Raw genomic sequence first — 22591 nt, 5'->3', positions numbered from 1 at the left:
GAGGGAATAAAATTGCATGTTCTCTTTTTAATGTTGAACAAGTTGAATTAGAACATACTCAAAACACATTTTACCTGCTTCTATTATTAATATTAAGAATGGCCAATTATGCCATTGTTCAAACTTTTTTTGATATTCTGGGAAATTAAAAATCAGTAATCTGTCAGATAATATTTTTTTCTTCTCAAAAAAACCCAGGAGAAATTGGAATCCCCTTTAGTTCTTTTTTTTTAAGACTTTTTATTGGGGAATTGGGGGATGGGAACAGTGCTGGGGAATTGGGGGAAGGGGAACAGACAAGTTGCTCTCCTTTAGTTCTTCAGTCTAGTTGTGGAGGATGTCGCTTCACTGGCCCAAGTTGGCACCATCATTGCACTCTTCCCGGTGAGGCAGATCAGTCGCCAGCTTCTGGATGGCTGCTCACACTGGCTGCTGGCTACACATGGTAGCCCATGGCAACCCACTGCAGCAGGGGCTGCAGCCTAGCAGTCGCCGGCGACTCACGGCAGCCCAGCTCCAGGTTGAGCTGTTGTTCAGCATCTTAGCTGTAGAGGGCAGTGTCACTGGCCCTCATATGTGGGATCCAAACCGGGGCCCTCTGGCGTCCCAAGCCAGTTCTTAATCAAAGTGCCACTCGGCCGGCCGTCTTCTGTTTCTTTTTTTGTTTTCCATCCATTTTGTGGCCCATCTTCATCACAGGTTTAGTCAGGGCTTCTTTCCTATTTTTGTTTATTCATTGATTCCTTTTTGATCTGAATTCTCCATGATCATTCTCCTCCTACTCTTTGGACAACCTATCAATGTGTTTATTCTATATCTTTTTCTTTGTGTGTCTTTGTAATACATGTATTTGTGTATGTCTCCGTAATACATGTAGTGTTTTATGTGCGTGCATGTTTATTTAATTTTTAAAATACATACTGTAAATTTTCATGGTTTAAAATATTTTCAGTCTTCCTGGATCGTGTCTTGAGATCTTCAGAATGGTTCAGCATTGGACATACCATCATAGGCTATCCTATAATACAACCTCTAACAAAACTAGGCTATCCTGGTAATAGAATTATTTACCTTTACACCAAGCAGGTTGGGAAGCACTAAAATTCACATGTGGAGTGTGCCCAGTCCAACTATAAGTGAGACCTAAATTCTTGTGAGGTTATCTAAAACGAAAAATTGTATCAGCTGCACCTATAGTGGTTCCATGTGTGTGAAATGTGTCCATGACAGAATCCAGTGTGCTTTTCTAATTCAGGAGCACAAAATCATTGTGAAATTGTTAAAGGTGCAAGCACAGAATCAGGAAACTAAATTTTAAAAAATTGAATCTTTTTTAAGTAATAAAAAATGAATATATTTGTAATATATGTATGTATATTATATGTATATGTTTATATATATATATATATATTTAAAATGTAAACATTGGAAAGTCTCCCTCACATCCCTGTCTCCCATCCACCCTGTGCCCACCTCCTACCCACCCTACTACAGGTAACCACATTTATTGCTTTCTTGTTTAGCCTTCTGGTGTTTTTGTTCATATAAGGCAAATATGAATATAGATATTCATATCCCCTATTTTGCACAAAAAGTAACTTACCAAATATGCCACTTCGTACTTTTCTTTTTCACTTAACATATTTTGAAGATCTTTCCACTAGTATATAAAGAACTTTCTCTATTTCACAGCTCCATATTATTCCACTGTGTGTATGTACCATTCTTTATTTAGCCAGTCCCCTATGATGGATATGGCTTGTTTCCAATCTTCTTCTTTTTACAAGTCATTTTACACTGTACAACCTTATGGATAAATCATTTGCTACACGTACATTTAGTAGTATGTTGGTATCATAATATACACCTCAATCTGTTTCTGATTTTTCAATCAGCATTGTTTTTAACATCTACCTATATTGCTATTATACAGTTGATCCATTGTGTCTAACTACCACAGCACCATATTTTACTTATCTTTTCCTCCAAGGATGAACACTTAAATTTCCTCCACAAACAGTGACAAAATAAGTATCCTCATACATGTCCTTTTAATAAACCGTGTGAAAATTTCTCTGGAATAAACACACAGGAGACTAATTTATGGCTTAAAAATTATGTTTATTTCTGGTTCATTTGAATAGATACTATAAAATTGCTTTCTGAAATGTTCACATTAGTCTACAACAGCACTGCATGAGGGGTTCCTATATTTATTCTTCCCTACCAGCACTTAGCATTTATATCCATATTTCATATTTTGGGCAATTGATGGGAGAAAATGATATCTTGTTTCATTGTGCTGGTGCAGATTTGTGGGGCCCATGATTCCTTGAGGAATAAAATAGTCACATGCTCTTGCAGACTAATATTATGATTTCTTTAGCAATTTATTTTTTATCAAGAAGTTAATAGTTTTTCAAACTATTTCACATGGGTTTCGTTGCAAGTAACTATAGCCAGAGATCTTATTGGGTCAAAAATAAGCCTTACTCTCTCCTCTTTTATTATGACACCTGTGCTTAGCCTCTGCTCTCTCCAACTTATGACAATTACCTAAAGGCCATATGAAACAAAAAGCTTGAAGGTTACACACTGAACCTGATACTCCCCATGGGATGGATCCCAATGTCTAGCAGAGAACACTTAAAAAGAAGCTCTTGAGAAAGCCTTGAGGTCACAGCCTTACCTCCAGCTATTTAGATGTAGACGTAATTGGCTTTTTCAGGCCTTGAAGATGTAACATTACTGGATTCTCCATCAATGTAGATGGCAGGCTGCATTCTAAATGCAAATGGAAGAAGAAAACCTCCCATCTCTGCAAACTGGCCAGCGCCCACAAGAAGTCACCAATACACACCAACATTCTTTCTTTTTCCAGACTCAGTAAGCACATGGTCTGCCTTCCAAGGTATTCCAGGTGACAGTTTTACCAGTTAGGTCACCAGGGTGTAACAAGAGTCAACCGCTTTCCAGCATGTTATACCTGTGCTCTGGTTGACCACAATCTGACCTCTAAGTAATTCTAACATGTCAGGTTCGGGGTGTCCTGCTTCTAGGTATGAAAATCTGGATTTTATCATGTATGCTGCAAGTCTGTAACAAAGACCCAAATATAACAGTGCCTCAAAGAAGACAGAATTTCATTCCCCTTTCATATAATAGCAAGAGCAGTCCAGGGTTGCTATGGCAGCTCCACGATGTTGAGGATCCCTTTGATCTTGTTGATGACCTTCCTCCACATACAGCCTCACATCTCTGGTCTAAGGTGAGCACCCCAGCGCCCAACACCATGCCTTCCTCTCTACTAACAGAGTACAGCCAGGAGAAGGCATGCTCGTTCCTTTTAAGGTCATGAAGCAGTAGTGGTATACATGGCTTCTACTCATATTTTATTATGGAAACTTAGTCACATAGCTACACTGAGCTGCACTGGAGTCTGGGAAATGTAATCTTTGGCTGACAGCTACCTGCCCAGCTAAAAATCTATTACTGTAGAAGAATGGGAAAGCAAATACGTGGAAAAAGCTAGCAGTCTCTGCCATTGTCCAATTTTCTATTGGCTTCTTATCTTTTCTGTTGTGTTTTAGTCTATTCTAGTGGGTTTCCTATTCTATTCTTATTGATTTGCACAAATACCTTATCTAGTGTAGAAATTAGTCTCTTGTGGTTTTAGATTTTAAAAATGTCTTCTTCCAATCTGATATTGCCTATTAACTTTGTCTTCCACCGATGCTTACAAATGGTCTAGCTTTTGCTTTATTTCATTTCTTATAGGAACTTGAGAAAAATGGCAAGAGCTAAAGCATACATTCTAACTCTTTTAAATTGCAGCAGGTCCCTGAATAACATCATTTTGTTCAGCATCATTTCATTATAACATTGATTAGATGCCATAGGAGCTCAGCTCTCTTTTCTATCAATTAGCCTATGGTAAAATTGGTTTTATTACATGTCATTTCGCTTAAAGTTGCAGAACCCACTGACAATGTTAAGTGAGGAGTTATTGTACTCTCCATAGAACTATGGTCTCCATAGGCACCCTTCAGTTTAAAATATAATCCTTCATTTCTATTTAATCAGATCCATTAGTTTTTTTCTTTAGGGTTTATATATCTAGTGTCAGTACATTAGCTACTTGCCCACATATGATAATAATCATTTTCATTACCATTATGTATATGTAATGTATGTTACCTACACACATATATGTAATCATGAATGTATGGTACATATATTTGTATATTTATAAAATAAGGAGTGATGTTAAATGCATTCATTACAAATCATTCAAAATTGTAATTGTATTTTTTATAGCCAACCTCATCTGGCTTTCAATTCTCCATCCCTGCTTGATCAGAAAGAAAAAAAGAAGCTTAAACTTGTCCATTCAAGTGAATGAGAGAGTGTCCTAGTTTTTCAAAGTCCCTTTGAGCTGTAATTTCAATCACTCCAGGATGTAAGCCTTAATGGAGCCTAGATTCTTATCTTCCCCCACTTTCTATTTTGTTTTCCTGGGAAATAATTCAAGTTTTCAGGAGTCTTACATATCATCCCAGCATTTCGGGATAGCTGGTCTTCTGCAGAGCTTCTAACTTTTCTGCCTGCTTCCTAGGTGTCTAGTAGCGATACTATTGAGGTACAGCCAATCCTTCCAGGTATTTGGGAGTTCTCTTGGCACCAACTGCTGAAGTTTGCCATCCTGGCACCCACTGCCATCTCCCATCAAGTTCTAGCACCCTGTGGCCTCTCTGTCAACATGCTGAACTATTTCTGCTTCACCAGTTCCCTCAGCACCTACCGTATTTCCGCATGTATAAGATGCACCCTTTTTCTAAAATTTGGGGTCTAAAAACGGTGCGTCTTATACAGTGGTTGTATAAACGCAAAAACAAGCGCGAAAAAAGCAGGAAATGCAAGTAAAAAAAATCTACAACCACTGCATAAGACGCACCCAGTTTTAGACCCCAAATTTTTCGAAAAAGGGTGCGTCTTATACATGGGGAAATACAGGTATCTACTTTCTCACCAGCGCACAGGGACTGTTTGGATTCTCTAGCTGCTCTGCGTAACCTCTGGAAGGTCTGGATGCTATCTCTGGTCCATTTGTCCAGACACAGATTTGGGCCATTTCTAATCGATGGCCCAGAAAGGCACCAAGTTGCCCTGATATTATGCTGGCCATGTGGCCTCTTTAGGGAGTTTATAATGGACTGAGAAGCAAGGAGCCAGCCCCGCTGCTCTGGAATTGCCTCTTACTTACCTGAAAGTTTCTATCATATACCCCTACCCCTGTGATCCTTCTCCATTCCCCGCAAGGGGTGATGGCAGAAAGATCAAAGACACTTGAACCTGATGTCCTGCCACTCCAGTTTCTGATTCCCCAGGCTCCTCCTCCAGGCACCAGGCTGCCTTTTCCCTTCCTGTGCAGCAAGAGCTATCTTTAGGTCACGGCTTTATCTCTTCTACTCTAAAGCTCATTTTTAAAAACTTTATACTCCATGCTTCTGGGGTTTGGCTCTTTATAAATTCCACTCTGTGCTCCCATTTTCCAGGTTTGGAAGATACACGAGGTGTGATCAAAAAATACAGTGAATGTTACCATTTAAAAGAATTTATTTATTTTTTACTTTCTGAAGCAGTTCTGGAAGTCCTCTTTCATGAGTGTACTTACTTCATCCTCCATCATGACAACGTTCCGTGTCACACATCACTTCTGGTATGGCAGTTTCTGTCAAATAAAAATATTACAGTGTGTCCTCATCTACTTTATTCACCGGATCTGGCACCGTGTGACTTCTGGCTCTTCCCCAAAGTCAAAATTACCATGAAATGTAAATATTTTGAATTGATTAGGACATTGAGGCAGCCACAAGAGTGCAAACTAAAAACACTTTATATATATGTATATATGAAACTGATATATATCTATATCTGCATATATATATATATATATATATATATATATATATCAGCTTGGTAATTTGAGAAATTTGTTTTCTGCCTCAATACAACTTGGGTTTTATAACTCAAATGCATGTGTTTCAGATTATTATCTTGCTACTGACCTTAAAAACTATTTTTAAGACGAAAAGGTAAACATAAATGCTTTGTTCTAGGTGAATCTTCTGTCTCCTTTCTCTGATGCAAAAAAAAAAAAATTGGCTTCATGACGTCAGTGTCATCTCAATAGACAGGCTGTGAATGAGGAGCAAGGGAGAAATGGAGGATGGGATGAGTTACACAGCTCCGAATGGTAGTCTTGTTGACTCTGCTCTGTTTCACTATGTTTCTACTTTGTATTTCTCACTGAAGTTGGGCAGAAAGTCAGAATCCTGGTTTCTGCTTTTCGTAAAACACGTGTGTGAGACCTGGATGCCCTTGCCTTATTCCAAGCTCCCGGAGATAGTAGAAGACAAAGCTGAGGCTAGATCACTCAGGGCCCAGCTCCCCTCCTGGACAGGAAGCGCCTGAGAGAACAGGAATTTGTAGGTCTGATTATGTCCCTTCAGCATACGGAATATGGAAGATACCGTTCAAGTCACTTTGAAGCTTTTTGTGTTGTGCATGCCTTGTATTTCAGAGAGACCCCTATTCGGGAAATGCCTTTCTGCCCGGTGAGAGCTCCAGTGAGGATGAAGAGCCTTTAGAAGGATTGTCAAAGGAGGAATTGTGCACGAAAATAAAGAGCCTGAAACAAAAACTAACAAACACCCGGAAAGAAAACAGCCGGCTTCGGCAGTCTTTGGTCATGCTTCAAGGTAAACTTAGAGAAAATTGACATTTTTAGATGAAAGGGAAAATACATGATGAGTGAAAAGTATTGCAAATCTGCTGAATGAAAAAGGAAATCAGGACCTTAGAGGAAAAAATGCAAAAATCATATTTTAAGAAAATCCATCATTACATAATTTAATACAGAAATATTCTATTGAAGCCTTTACTTGATCGCTTAGAAAATTTTAGATTATGCCTACAAAATACCAAATGTTGTATTCATTTAATAGTGTTTAATGGACATTTATTGAGCATTTAATATAGACTGCTCACTTGTTGACCCTGGAAAAAAAAGATTAAACAAAACAAATATATTAAGGTGTTCATGATGTATGTATCTCAACCCCCTCTGCTAAGGAAAGCACTAGAAAATGGGGCCTGTTCTAATCCATTGTAGAACCACTAGAATTAAAGATTCCATATACTAAATTTTAGTTTTGAGGTTGGGAGGGGTGGTTTGGGAAAACAATCATTTTACAGAAGACTTCTAAAGGAGAAAGGTCAGCCTAAGCAAGTTAAAAACCACTTGGCATAATGCCTTTTTGTAGGACTCTATATTGTTTTAAGTGTTTATGTTTCAAAAAGATGTTTTCCATTTGTAGTTAAGCACCATGCATGATTTTATGCAGCTCTATATTTGGGAAATATACTCTATGTTGGGCAGCATTCCAACAGTAAATACACAGAGCATTTTGAAATAAATCTCCCTGGCTGTTGTGTACAGAATGAATACAAGTGACACAAGAAAGAAAGTGGGGAAGAACTTGAGAGATATTGCAGTCATCCAGGCTAACGTGACAGCAGCCCAGCCCAGGGCAATGGTGATGGAAAGAAACAGGACAGTTCTATGATATTTCATGAGGCAGAAATGATAGGAGACAGATAGAACATGATGCTGAGTGAGGCGGACAGAGTAATGGTTCACATGCTTTTCTTACAATATTTATTAAATTGAAGGCTTCGTAACTAAGTAGAAACAGCCACATGTGAATGGAAATAAGATGTTTATAACAAGCTATTATCTCTTTATTTTTTCAACTTTAAATAGCATTTTTATATCTCATGGCTTTCTCCAGTGAGGTTTTTGTGAGTTTTTTAAAAACCAGATAATTCTCATTTTTATATAATCTGTTCTAGAACTTAGAGTAAAGCTGAAAAGCTGGTTTATAAAGTTAGCATAAATTGCTGGTTAAAAGTATTGATTTTGAAGTTACAGACCTTGCTTTGAATCCCACTCTGCTTATTAGCTAGTTATACAACTTTAACCATGTCATTTTATTGTACCCTCAGCCCCAGCTTCAATTTTCTCATCTACAAAATGGGGCAAGGTATCATTTCTTTGTTGTTATGAGGATTAAATGAGATAAATGAAAGAAATTACTGGTGCCTGGTACATGATAGGTGCTCAGTAATAGTATCTGTTGTTATTGTCTCTGTTTTTATTGGTACCAGAGCTTGACATATAATCGCCCCCCAAAAATTATAGACCAATTTTTGTTATAAATGTATGTGAAAAATTCTAAATGAAAGAATGGCCTATCAGTTTCAATAGTATATGAAAAGAATCACTTGCTATGACCAGTTGTCTTCTCTCTCCCACACCCCTGGACTGCCAATTCGTTTTCTCCTCTCCTGCCAACTTCCCACACCTCCGCGCTTATCCTCACTCTCGCTTGATGACTTTGCTTCCTACTTCATTGAGAAATTAGAGGATATGAAGAGACCGCCATCTCCCTACACCTGTGCTTATATGCTCCACTTTCTCTCCTGTCACTCACAAATGACCTATTCTCTTGTCCAGTCAAAGGCAATAACTCCATCTATGCTCTTTCGCCTAATCTGGAACATAGCCCCAAAGATTCTCCCTGCACCATCAGGTTCTTCTTCTCTAATGAATCATTTCCATTAGCATCAAACACACTGTTATATCTCCCATCAAAAAACAAAAACCCTCTTTCAGGCCATTTGTGTCTCCAAAGCCTTCCACCCTCTTTCTCCCCTTCCCTTCATAGGAAAACTCTTTAAATGACTCTACACACTGTCTTCAGTTTTTCCCCTTTTATTCTCTCAATGTTTTAAAGGAAAGGAATTGTGAATTATATTTACATCACTAAAATAATGTAAGCATAATATTTATTGAGCTAACAATTGTGTTACCACTGTACTGGGATGATAGAAAAAGGAGAAGATTGTGCATATGTTTTCATTTGAGCACTATGAGTGCATGTGTGTGTCTGTATGGCTGGGGGCAAGGAGGAAAAGGAGCTACATAGTTACATGCCATAGTTGAAAGCCAATAAATAATTATATGAATCTGAAAAACTCAATAAACTCAGAGGGTGGCAAAAACATGTATACACATTTTAAGAAAGGAAAAAAACTGTATTAAAATTGTAATAATATATACCGAAAACAAAAGATGAATACAAGGCATGTTTGATTTCTGCAATTACAAAGAGGTACTCAAAATGGTTACCATCAGCGTAATTTTAATACTGTTTTTTCCCTTTCTTAAAATGTGTATACATTTTTTGGCACCCTGTATAGTTGTATGTGTATATTATTATTTAAGACTATAATGGTAACTAGCAGAAAAAACAGTAAAATAGATTAGAAGTGGTAGCCTCTAGGAGTAGTAATCAAGGGGGTTAGTGATAAGGCAAAAGACTACTGTTTTTCATTATAAGTCTTATTTCATTTCAAAAATAATAAGCACTAGGCACATAATAGGTGCTCCAAATCTGGTAGCTACGATTTTTTTAAAATCAGTAATTTCCTTATATGTAAATCAAAAATTGCTGGTTATGTTCTTCAAAGAAAGAAAAAAGAATCGATTCATATTAATCACAAACTATACAATATTTAGTAATTATCTTAACAAGAATTATGTGGTATCTATGAAGAAAAAATAAAAACTGAACAGAGAAATATACAAACCTAAATAAATGGAGAGATATTTCACATTCATAGATGAAAAAAGAAGATGCCAGTTCATCCCGAAATAACTACTAGTTTGAATGGAATCCCAATCAAAATACCAATGATTTGTTTGTTGTAATTCAACAATAATCAATCTAAACTTAACCTGAAAAATAAATAGGCAAAATCAATTAAGAACAATTTGAAAAAGAATATGAGGGCATAACTTGTTAACATTAAATCCTATAAAGTCCCAGTAAGTCAAACCCTGGCTCTGCCACCTACTAGCTGTGTAATCTTGTGCAAGCTGTTTAACCATTCTGTGCCTCAGTTTCCTCATCTCAAAAGTGGAAATAACAGGGCCGGCCGAGTGGCTCAGTTGGTTAAGAGCTCGCTCAAGAGTTTGAGCTCTGAGCAACAGCAGTTCGAGTCCAGCCCGAGCTGAGCAGCCGCTGAGCTGCCAACAGGTAGCAGGATGGCTCAGCTAAAAAAAAAAAAGAAAAAAAAAAAAGTGGAAATAACAAAAGTAATTACCTGGGTGACATGTAAACATTCAGAACAGAGCCTGGCAATAGCAAATGCTATGTAAGTATTTGCTATTATAGTGTTCACTGTCACAAGTCATCAGGGCCAGCCTCATAGTGTGTCACTTGTGCGGTTACACAGGGCCCTGCTCTTAGAAAGGCCCCACAAAGTGGTTAAAGGCTCTGCTGCCACCATATTAAAATTCTTAAGACGTTTTGGACAAGGAGTCCTGCATTTTCATTTTGCAATGGGCCTGGTAATTTATGTAGCAAGTCCTGCAAGTCAGTTAGGAAAAGGATTAATTATTCAACAAATAATCCCGTTTGGGGGCGGGGAGAGGGGGCAAGTTAAAGTTAGGTTCTCATTTCACACCATGTAGTACACCAGAAACATAACTAGAGCTGAAATGAAAATTCCGTGCTCTGAATTTAAATGGAAAGCGCCTGTTTAAACACATGATGAATTTTATCTTTAAAAATTAATAATAAATATTTTCTAATATGTTCACTGATTAAGCCTACAAACAAGAATCCAGTAGCAAAGAGCACTCCTGGCACCCAGATACAGGCTTGCAATACCATTTCCCACTGAAAAGAGCTAGGGTTCTTTGGAGAAATGGCTGATTCCAGGTCTTGCACAGGACATGTGCAAGATGAGCCTTGTCAGGAGGCATAAACAGGAAATACTATCGTGAACATCTCATCCTACCAGAAAGTAAGGCAGTTAGCAAAGACTATATGGACTTGTCAACTAACAGAGGTTTTTCCCACTGGCGAAAGGTGGGACAATCTGAGCACCAATAAGAAAGATAACTGCAATAGGTAGAACCGTATCAAATATGTTTAAATGCATGATTCATAACGGTATGCAAAACAGAAAAAACTTAATGGCCATCTAAAAGAACCAGCTCACTATTTTGAAAACTAACGAATACAGACCCAAAAAGTCAAACATGTATCCTGCCTTTACTATATGAAATGAATCTCCAGGTAACCAAATAGTTGAAAAGAGGAAGTTTCCCTTGATAGAATTCCAATTAATAAAAGAAGAAGAAAAAAAATTAGAATAGCACCATTGCGCAACCCTTTATGGCATAATGAATCTAGACAGTGATGATCAGTGATTGCTAATATCACAAAAAAGTTACCATGCGTTAAATGCCACCTGGTGGAGGTCAAAACACTACCTAAATCTGATCAAGCCTTTACACCTAACTACTAATTTACAGCTAATACAGGGAACAGAAGAATATGTTAAACGCCACCTCATGGGTGTGATCCCAGACTATGGGAAACCTACAGGACAAATGAGCCAGTTTCTTCAACTAATAAATTGCAAGAAAAAACTAGGAGAGAGAGAGGAAACTTACAGTTTCGATGAGAGACGACAACCAGTTGTAATGTATGAACCTTATCTAAATCCTGATTCAGACTTAAACAAAATCAGACAATTGGAGAAATTTGAACATTTACTAGGTGTTTTTAATGATATTAAAGAGCTATTGTTAAGTATTTCTGGGTGTGACAATGGTGTTACAGTGATACTTTTAAAATGTCTTACCTTTTAGAGATACATATGGAAGAACTTACAGATAAAATGAGATAACGCCTGTGATTTGCTTCAAGTAATCTTAAGGGTGGGGAGGAAGTGGATGGGGGTATAGACGGAACAAGACTGGCTGGGAGTTGAAACTGGCGGATGGGTATATGAGTGTTTACTTGGTGTTTAAACTTTTTCATTAGAAGCTCAAAATATACCTCTGGGGAAAAAGCTTACTTGTAAAAAGATGTTTAAACTATACAAACTATATGGGGAACTATTTAACTAATCTGAATGATGAATGACTTTTTAAGCATAAAATTAATGGATAATAGACTAAAGAAAAGGCTGCTACTTACCTAAAATAAAAACTAAAAATGCATGTGGGTGTGCTTCAAAAATACCTTAACATTAAGAGATAAACACTCTAGGAAAAATACTTGCAACTTATGACAAATAAAGGTTAAAATGCTTAATATGTAAGGGAGTTAATAATAGCTAACACATTGTATCTATTAGCACTTTACAAAAACCTTTAACTTCTTATAACATAGAAAAAGTACTAATATTCCATGGTCTAATAGATAATCCATAGATAAAATTCAAATAGTCATAAACAAATAATATACATTTAACTTCACAATAATCAATAATTGCTATTTAAATTGTACTAAGATTTTAACCTATCAAAATAGTGAAGATTGTTGTTAGTGATTAATACCTGTTATTGATGGTGCAGTGAAATAGCCCACTTCTTACTTCACCAGTGGGAGCGTAAGTTGGAAGAATCATTCTGGAGAGTAATTTAGCAGCAATATTTAGACTCGAAAACATTTATACCTTTGACCCTATTATACTTTCAGGAATTTATAGCATTGACGTGATCAGAGAGGCATATGAAGATATATGGGCTAAACAGTTCATCAGAGTTTTGTTTGTAATAAAGAAAAATTGGAAGCAAACTAAATTCCAAAAAGATTTTTTTTAAAAAAGCGTTTAAGTAAATTATATAACATCAATACCTTGGAATATTAGGGAACCATTAAAGTTGTTTTTTCAAGTGGCACATAACCCATCAACAGGTGAACAGATACATTTATTGTGGAGCATTCGTATAATTGAATATTAGTCAGCAACAACAACTAAAAATGAATAATAACTGAGCAGCATGAATGAATCTCAAAACATGCAGAGAAAAAAAAGTCAGACATTGATTCTGGGTGGTGAACACACAATGTGATATATAGATGATGTATTACAGAACTGTACACTTGAAACCTATATAACTTTACTAACAATTGTCACCCAATAAACTTTACTTTTAAAAGAAAGTCAGAAAGAGGAGAATGTATACTGTTTGAACCCATTTATATGGAATTCGAGAACAGGTAAAACTTATTTATGGTAAAGAAAGATGTCAGATCAGTGGTTGCCTCTGAGGCAAGTCCCGGGATTGACTTAGAAGGGACATGAATGAGGCCACTTTCTGAGAGGATGGAAGTGTTCTATAGTTTGATGCGTGTACATTAACCAGGTGTGTATCCTTTTGTCAAACTCATTTCCCTTACCTACTTAATTTCCACTCAGACTTCATGTAAGATCTTGCCTTTGATTCTATGTACATTAGACCTCAAAAGTCATATTTTCCAAAAAAAATCTAATAAAACAGGAAAAATATTCACCTTACAGTCCTATTTGGAAAACAGAACCATAATTCTGTAAACAGAACCTAATTGTGTAAAAGAGAATACATGCATATAGAGAGCTACACAGAAAGAAATGACAAGGATATATTCCAAAGAACAGGTACAAATTTCATTATTAGAAAACATGGTAAAGGGTCTTGAATCAGCACTTTATACCAAATTCACTTTTCTCTTGGCATTCTAGCTTTGGCTTTCTTGCAGTTCCTCAACTACAGAACTTGTGTTTCCTTTGTCTCTGATGACCACCTTATCCCCTCCAGCTATTTTAATTCATGCTCAGCTTTCAGCTCTCAGATCAGTCTTGATGTCCCCAAAGAAGCCTTCCATGCCACTCCCCTCCCCAGGATTATTCAAGCACTTGATGCTTTCCTTTGTGGCACTTGTTAACCTAAAAATAAAAGGCCAAAGTGAGAGACAACAAGCATTTATTTGAGATCCAAAAGCATAGCTATTCAGGAAGCATTGACTGAGGCAGAAACCCAAATAGAGTTCAAATTAGAAGGTGAAGGCAAAGGGTGTTTATGCAAAAAGGAATGGGAACAATTACATGAATAGAAAGAAGGAATTTTCACGCATGCAAATAAGCTAAAATGGTGATGCTAATTCTAAAGAATTTTTTTTTTCTGATCACTCTCTCCAAACACATGTTTATTGAGAAAACTTTAGACATACTGTTCTTTTCTATTACAGAAGAAATTGTTATTTAAAGAATATTTTTAATTTTTAGTCTGGTTAATCTGTTATCTTTGCAAACAGTTATTTGGAATCAATAGTGCTTTAGGCCAGTCCAAAGGTTATTTTGTCCAGTCTTAACATTCCAAAAGTTTGAGGAGTAAGGTGTGCAAAGGCAGTTATTCTGGGATGGTGGCTCCAGCTCCATTTTAAAGTGGCTCCATTTATGTTATGTTTTACACACTTAACAATTATAATGTTTCATTTCTTTGCACGTACCTTCAGTTAGCCAAACTGCAAGATTAAGGGCACTGTCCTCTAGACTGCCAAGTCTGCCTAAGACTTCTGATGCTACCCCCAAGTTCTGGAGTTTTCCAAAACTATCCTCAGTTTCAATAATTTACTAGAGAAACTTACAACTCATTGAAACCTATTATAATCATGGTTTCATTTATTACAAGGAAAGAATACAAATTAGACCAACCAAAGATGGAAGAGACACATAGGGCGGAGTCTGGGCAGTTTCCAAATGTGAATCTTCTGCTGTCCTCAGGATGCGTTATCCTCATAGCATCTATGTGTGACAATATGCATGGAGTGTTACCCATCCAGGAGCCCACCTGAGCTCTAGTGTTCAAAGTTTTTATTGAGGATTCATTATGTAGACCTGACTGACTGACTGACTGACTGACTGACTGATTGATTGATTAATTAATTGCCTATGTGGTTGAACTCTGTAAATCTTTCAGGCTTTCTGGCCATGGCCAGCTTCTACCCTAAGACTATTGGGTGTGATTGTTCCCACCCTGAGAAACTACTTGGCAGATACTATAAGGTGTGGTCTGAGAGCATCATCAGGACTAATGAAGATACTCCTACCCTTGGGAATTTCTAAGGATTTAGAGATTATTTTCTTGGAATTGGGGGGAGAGGAGGGTTGGGAAGGAGACCTCACTTTGAGCAGGCCAAATTCTTACTATACAACTTGCTAATAATAATAATAAATAAATAAATTATATATATGTATATATGTGTATATATATATATATATATATATATATATATATATATATATATATATATGATGCTCCCCACCCTCTCTCAGTTCCACAAAGCTAGACTTACATCTGATTTTGCTCTCAGTTTTACCCCCAGCACCTAACACAGTGGTTGGCAAATATTTGAGAGTCTGCTAACATAGTAGAGTTGACCCTTGAACAATGCAGGGGTTAGGGGTGCTGACCACCCCCATGCAGTCAAAAGTCAACGTGTAACTTTTGACTCCCCAAAAACTTAACTACTAATAGCCTACCATTGACTGGAAGCCTTACTGATAACATAAACAGTCGATTAACACATATTTTGAATGTTATATGTATTATATACATATAACATTCATGACATACCTAACTTTTTCTTAATTTTTCAGGCTACATGGTTTGAGTTTTTTCAAATTGTCACAAATCTCCAAAACATTTTCCAATGTATTTATTGAAAAACATCCTCATATTAATGGACCCATGTAGTTCAAACTCGTGTTGTTCAAGGGTCAGCTGTAGTTTATAGCATGAAATTGGCAGAGTCTGAATTTGAATCTTTGCCCTTCTTTTCACAAATTTGGTTGAGCCTGGATGGGTGACGTAACTTTGCATTGTGTAATTGTCCTTCTCTCTAAATTGGGGATGAAGATAATACCTATTTCAAAGAGTAAAAATGAGGGTTAAATTAATGAACATGAGTCAAGTCACCAGAATAGTGCCTGGCACAGAGTAAAAGCTACGTAGATAAGTGCTTAATAGTATTAAAGGCTCAATAAATAATCGCTAATTAAATAAGTGTCTGGCACATGAGAGATGCTTAGTAAATATTAATTGAAATAATATAAAATAAGATTTTCTTTAGTAGATTTTCATCTTTATCTACTAATATAGTACCAGATGTATTGATTTGGACATGTCATCAATATACGTGATTTTCAGCTCTCGAATCAAGTATTATTCCAAAGGTTATAGTTCAATAATATGCTTAAGGTAAGTACAAAAACGTTTCAGAGTCTTTTTGCCTCTCCAGTAGGCAGTACCCTCAACCACAGAGTGAAGAGTTCCATTAGATAGGGTTTAAGGTGACTTCCAACTCCAACAACATGTTATTTGTCCTTAGGAAACAAACTAAATATAACACCAGAGAAGACCATTTTACATGGAGGCATGAAACCTTTGAATGTGTAAGTTTCCATTTAAAAAAAAGGAACAAAGAGAACATACAGTTGACTACTAAAATTCATCTTTAGTATGTGAAAACATAGGTTTGAATTGTGACAATGACTTTTTATTAATTTGATAAAATTTGACTCCCTGGCAAACCACACACAAAGTTCATAGAAAATTTATTCAATATATGCGAAATGGTTAATTTTATCTTGTCATTTAAGCTGGAGTATCTGGAAGGTGATTGATAATAGAATCAGTAATGTCTACAATGAAGATATTAAATACCTTCAAACACTACTATTAGCAGTTAGAAAAAAGAATCAACTTATTAAAACATTGATTTTAGTTACGATGCAATACATATACAGTTAAATGCAATCACCAAATGTTTTAAAATTGATTTTTTATTAAGCAATTATTAATTATTTAATAATAAAAAGTAAATATGTTCGAACCACTCTACAACCATTTTTCAAAGGTAACAAATGTTAACAATTTGTTCCACATATTTCTATGCCTATCTACCCAATTAAAAAAAATTTTTTAAATATATATATATATGCCCATTATTAAAAGTATTTCTAAAGCGTTACTTTTTCTTGCCATTCTAGTGTTACCACAGGCAGTTACCCAGTTTGAAGAATTGGTTGGTATGGCAGAGGCCGTCCTCAAGGGTGGAGGGACCATGTCTACACCTGCATCCACCCTCTGGAGAGCAACCAACAACTCCTCACCAGAATCTTTTGCCTCAATGTGCAGTAATTCTGATTCTAATTCCAGTTCACCGGTTTCCTTGAGAGCTGAAGAAGAGCATCAGACTGAGGAGAAGCAGGTCAGTTGGAATACGTGTCCTATCTTTCACTGGGATACAGTTAAATACAAAAATTAACATAAGAGTACAAAATGACCATTGTTCCATCGGATAACTTTAGGTAACTTTAGGAACACAACCATAACATTCCAATTGCTTTAAATAGTTTTTCTTTTTTTTTTCCACAATAAATTAATATTTGTGAAACCAATATCCAGCTAAAAAAAACTAAAGTCAAATTGTGAACAATGATGAAGTTTTAAACTAGAAAATTCTTAATCCACTGTCAGAAGTATAACTATGCGCTAAGGGGTAAAATTCTATCATTGAGAGAAGGTAAATTTCAGCCTCTGCGTGTCAGCTGGACACAATTCTTTTTCTACTTTCCCAGTTTCTCTTAATTAAGAAACAAGCTAAAAAGGCAAGCGTTTTGTTAGACTCAGGTATTAGTCTTGAAAAATATGCCTCCAGGAGCTATCATTAAACACTAAAAAGCTAACATTCAGAATATTTGAATCTTAGTGTAATTTCCTTTTGCTGTATAATAGACTACCACAATATCAGTGACTGATAATAATGCAAATGTACTTTCTCAGAGTCCTGTAGGTCAGAAGTATGGTAACTTCAAGCTGTTGGCAGGTGCACTCCTTTCTGGAAGTTCTGTAGAAAAATCTGTTTCCTGTTCATTCGGGTTGTTGTAGAATTCAGTTTCTTTTGATTGTAGAACTGAGGTCCCCGTTTTCTTGCTGACTATAAACTTGAAGGCCATTCCTGCTTCTTGAGGCAACTACATTCCTTGGCTGGAGGCCCACTCCCACCATCCTCAAAGCCAGGCATGCAAACAAAATCCCTCTTACTCTTCAAATTTCTCCTCTGTCTCTTTTTTCTGATCCATTCTTCTGTCTCCCTCTTCTGCATCTCAGGGCTCCTATGATTAGTTTGGGCCCACCTGCATAATCCAGGATAATCTCCCCATCTCAAGATCCTTAACTTTAATCACACCTACAATGTCATTTTTACCATATAAGGCAACATATTCCCAAGACCCAGGAAGTAGGATGTGGATATCTTCAGTGGATCATTGTTCTACCTACTGCACTTAGTTAGGAAGTGTTGAGAAGGGAACTAATCCTTCAAGCACCAAATCCAGATTCCATGACAAGAATTTGTATATACTCTGGTTCACAGATATGAGGAATGATCTCAAAGATAACATTTAACTCTAACTCCTGAAATGTAAAATATATATTAAAAGTATAATACCTCATTTTAAAGTATGTTGATTTTGTTTTCTGGCATGTCTTAATTAAAAGTATATTTCTCCAGGTATTACTTTCTTTTTTTTTTTTTTTAATTTCATTTATTATTTTTTAGTTCAAGATTGAAAAATGGCAGATTGCCCGTTGTAACAAGAGCAAGCCTCAGAAGTTTATTAATGATTTAATGCAAGTACTTTACACAAATGAATACATGGCCACACACAGCCTGACGGGTGCAAAATCCTCTACTTCGAGGGACAAAGCTGTAAAGCCAGCTATGAATCAGAATGAAGTTCAAGAAATCATAGGTGATAATATGATTGCATTTTACTGTCACATGAATTTGAAATAGTTTACCATTCAAGGTTTAAATTTTTCTTTCATGGTCTTTCTTCTTCAAGTTTATTTTTCTATGAAAGAAAAATCTCAGACTAGTTTACACCTTGTTAAATATGGGAACTTGTGTAGCAAACCTTTACATTAAAAGCAGTTATTAAATTAAAAATAAATTTTATATCACTGAAAAGGTTGGATTCATTAAATTCGTAGCGTTAGAAAAATAAATTTTCAAAATCCTTTCAAACATGATGTCAGTTTTGTTTTTCTGTCTTATCTTGGTTCTATCCCTTATCTTTTATTCTAGAAAAATAGAAGTTAATTTGACTATCCTGTTTACAGTTTTTAAATTAATGAATCTCTTTAAATGTAATAATCTAGATTATCAGATAATTTTTTTCTTGCAAATATCCAACAAATTTAGGGAATCGCGGAATCCCAGCTCTCTATGTTTTAATAGTATGTAATTTCTTACTTGGAAAAGGGTCAGTCAGACTCTAGTTGTTTCAACTGATGTTGGGATGCATAAAATTAAATTCCCAACATTTTGGAGCAAGGGGACTTAGAGTTCAGGGTAAGTAGCAAGGTTAAAATTGAGTGGTACTATAGGAAGACAAATATGTATGCTCTCAGTTTATAATATAGACCTTCATTATCTTTTACTTTGCTTTATAAAACCTGTTTATATACTCATCTATTTAAATATCTTTTGTGTGTTTGGGTTGCTTTTGCAAAATGGAGACAAAATTATAATGTGGATTGCTTGATGTTTTATCTCAGTTCCTACCTTAAGATGCAAAGGCTTAATAAAGTGTTTTTATGTGTTATTATTGTGTTTTTTACAGGAATCACAAAGCAGTTATTTCCCAACTCAGATGATGTTTCAATCAGGAGAATGATAGGGCAAAAGCTAAACAACTGTACCAAGAAGCCAAATTTAAGCAAAAATATGAACTCTCAGGATATTAAGTAGATCCTTTTGGTAAGTCTTTTAAATCTTCACAATCCTTTCAAAGTGGCAAAAAGATGTAATACTTTTATCCCTGGAATAGCATTTTCTGAACACTCTACTAGAGAATACCAGTGGCCTGTAAAATGCTAATAGGTATTCCTGGGAGTGAAGGTGGGGACAGGGAAGGGGAAGATATTATGCTAAATGAAATAAGTCAGACAGAGAAAGACAAATACTATATAACCTCACTTATATGTGGAATCCAAAGAACAAAACAAAGAAGTAAAACAGAAACAGACTCATAGATGCAAGGAAAAAGCTGATGGTTGCCAGATGGGAGGGGGAGTGGAAGCACGATGAAAAAGGTGAAGGGATTAAGTACAAATTGGTAGTTATGAAATAGTCAGGGGGATGTAAAGTATAGCATAAGGAATATAGTCAATAATATGGTAAAAACTATGTATAGTGCCAGGTGGGTACTAGACTAGTCAGGTGGATCACTTTGTAAATTATGTAAATGTCTAACTACTATGCTGTACACCTGAAACTAATATAAAATAATATTGAATGTCAACTATAATTGGAAAATTTTTTAAAAGGCGGAGGGGAAAGGTGAAGGGGAATAAGAGTTCCAAATTTCCACGTATAAAACAAATAACTCATGGGGATGTAATGTACAGCATAGGGAATAAAGTCAATAATATTCTGATAGCACAGGTGTCAGATGGTTGCTGGACTTATTACAGTGATCACTTCCTTAGATATATAAGTGTTGGACAATGATGGTATACACCTGAAACTAATATAATATTGTGTGTTAGTTATATTTAAATAAAAACCTTTAAAAAATTAAAAATATTACAAAATTGTCATGGGGATGTAAAGCACAGCATAGGCAATATAGTCAATAATATTGTAATAACTATGTATAGTGCCAGGTGGGTACTAGACTAATCAGGGGGATCACTTGATAAATTATATAGATGTCTAACCAGTATCCTGTACATCTGAAACTAATATAAAATAATATTGAATGTCAAATGTAATTGAGAAATTGAAAAATAATAAAAGATAAAAACAATGAAATACAAAAAATAAATAAAATAAATTTGGGATATGAGTTCAGTTACACAGATTTTCCTTTCCCAGAACCCCTCAGATATTTCGATACCCTTTAATGTGCCCTGTGTACCAGAAATCTCTAAGAAGGCGATATGTAGCATGTTGTGTTTTCCAAATATGTTTTACTGAGAAACTTTTTTTTTTTCTTCACAGAACATGTGTTAAGTTGTAGGTAAGGGTAGAAAGAACCAAAGGAGGAACAAATGACAATTTAGGAAGTGCTTCTCTAGAATAGGAGCGATGCAGACCCGTGGGAAACCTCTGAGGTACCTCACTGGGACTGAACTTAAAACTCGAAAACAGTGGTTTGACCTATATACAAACTACTGGCTGGAAGTATTAAGGAGTCGCCCCACCATCCTTCTTCTGCTTCTAATTGTCTTTAAATCTTTATATAGTTGTTATAGTTTATTTGATAAGAATTTTTACCAAGTTATTTGTATTATACAGAGAAAAAGAATTATTTGTTTTTTGTGAGTTCTGAAGGAAATACGCTTTGGAGTCAGGCCCTACCCTAGGAAAACTGTGAAGTGGAATTTTGTGTTTGCTTTAGCAGCCCTGTGGCCTGGCTGTTTCGCTTGTGCTCATCCTTCCTCTGCATTATTTTGATGTAAAATATGTGAAAAATATGCATTATTGGGTTATTAATATTTTAATTGATAAATAGAGGTATATGCTAAACATATGAGGGCAGGGTTTTCATCCTTTTTTTTTTTTTTCACTTCTATCTTTAACTTCCACTTCGCCTGTTCTCCACCCAACTCTAGTCACTTTGAGACTGTTTTACTTGTCTTTTTCTTCTGATCATATTCTAAATGGGATATGGAATTGCCTGTAATGCAGTAATTTCCCCCACCCACCCTCCACCCATTGCTGACTCCCGCCCCATCCTCCCTGAGGGTCCCTTACTATTTTGCTATTCAAGTAAGGCTACTGATGAGGGTCAACAATATTCTCTCTTCCTTAAAAACAAACAAACAATACTACTTTTAACAACTGCAGAGGGATTCTTTCCCTTGGCTCCTATATACTGGTAGATTGACATGAAGATTTATAAAAGATAAGTGTATTTGTAATCTATTTCTCCCCAAGTGATTAAAATTTTCAGGAGATTGTGAATCTTACAACTTCCCATTTAGAAAATAATTGCTTAAATGAGCCCTTAGAATTCTCTTTTTGATGTGAGTCTACCTGTTACCCTGGTGTAGAATGGCCAAGTTCCCTTTCTAACTGCCATGCCAAGTCATAGAGCTATCTTTTGTAGCACGTTATTGTATTTCAGAGCTCTGCGTAGCATTTTAATATCCTAACTCCTGCCTTTTTAATATCTCAGGCTGCCAAGGGTAAACACAAAACTCATCTCTGACAATATCAGTCCGCAGAGCATTGAAGAAATTAAAGTTAAAAGGTTTTTGTATTAGTTTTTCTCGTACTTGCCAGTAGTAGTATTATTAATTCACCTGGCTATGGCATTAATTAAAATTTGTAAAAGGAACAAGTCTTTTGCTATGAACACAGTATATTCTTGTGCATTCCGAGACTAAGCCTTGCTTTGTTGCCCAATTGCTTGGAACAGAAATGCATGTATTTTTGAAACACAGGTAGAGATTAACAAGGTGTCAGAAGTATGTTCTGAGTGGAAAATAAGTTTTTTTAATTGACAGGTATCTTTCATTTGAAGTATAGCTGAATCAAAATTATTTCAAAAGGACTGAGAAAATATGCTGGGAAGGACAGGGTCATATAAAACGTAATTTATCCGT

At 36.0% G+C, this 22591-nt stretch overlaps 1 protein-coding gene and 1 pseudogene across 4 annotated transcripts in view; both read left to right on the top strand.

Annotated features, from left to right (window-relative positions):
• BEND6 (BEN domain containing 6) overlaps positions 1 to 22591 on the top strand; it is a 44476-nt gene that overhangs the window by 17629 nt on the left and 4256 nt on the right. For 3 of the 4 annotated variants that reach the window (XM_019624604.1, XM_019624602.1, XM_019624603.1), the window contains 4 exons: positions 6584 to 6761; positions 16960 to 17180; positions 18534 to 18726; positions 19600 to 19736. In XM_019624604.1, the coding sequence (XP_019480149.1) occupies positions 6584 to 6761; positions 16960 to 17180; positions 18534 to 18726; positions 19600 to 19727 (720 nt within the window). In that variant the 3' untranslated portion in view covers positions 19728 to 19736. Of the gene's footprint in view, positions 1 to 6583; positions 6762 to 16298; positions 16363 to 16959; positions 17181 to 18533; positions 18727 to 19599; positions 19737 to 22591 lie in introns of those variants that run through there. The other variant, XM_019624605.1, reaches the window with a different exon arrangement.
• On the top strand, positions 795 to 1318 carry LOC109371845 (60S ribosomal protein L34 pseudogene; annotated as a pseudogene).

Source organism: Hipposideros armiger, unplaced genomic scaffold, assembly GCF_001890085.2.
Source record: "Hipposideros armiger isolate ML-2016 unplaced genomic scaffold, ASM189008v1 scaffold_595, whole genome shotgun sequence".
In the NCBI taxonomy this organism is placed as follows: Eukaryota; Metazoa; Chordata; class Mammalia; order Chiroptera; family Hipposideridae; genus Hipposideros; species Hipposideros armiger.
This window is presented reverse-complemented; position numbering and strand designations above follow the sequence as displayed.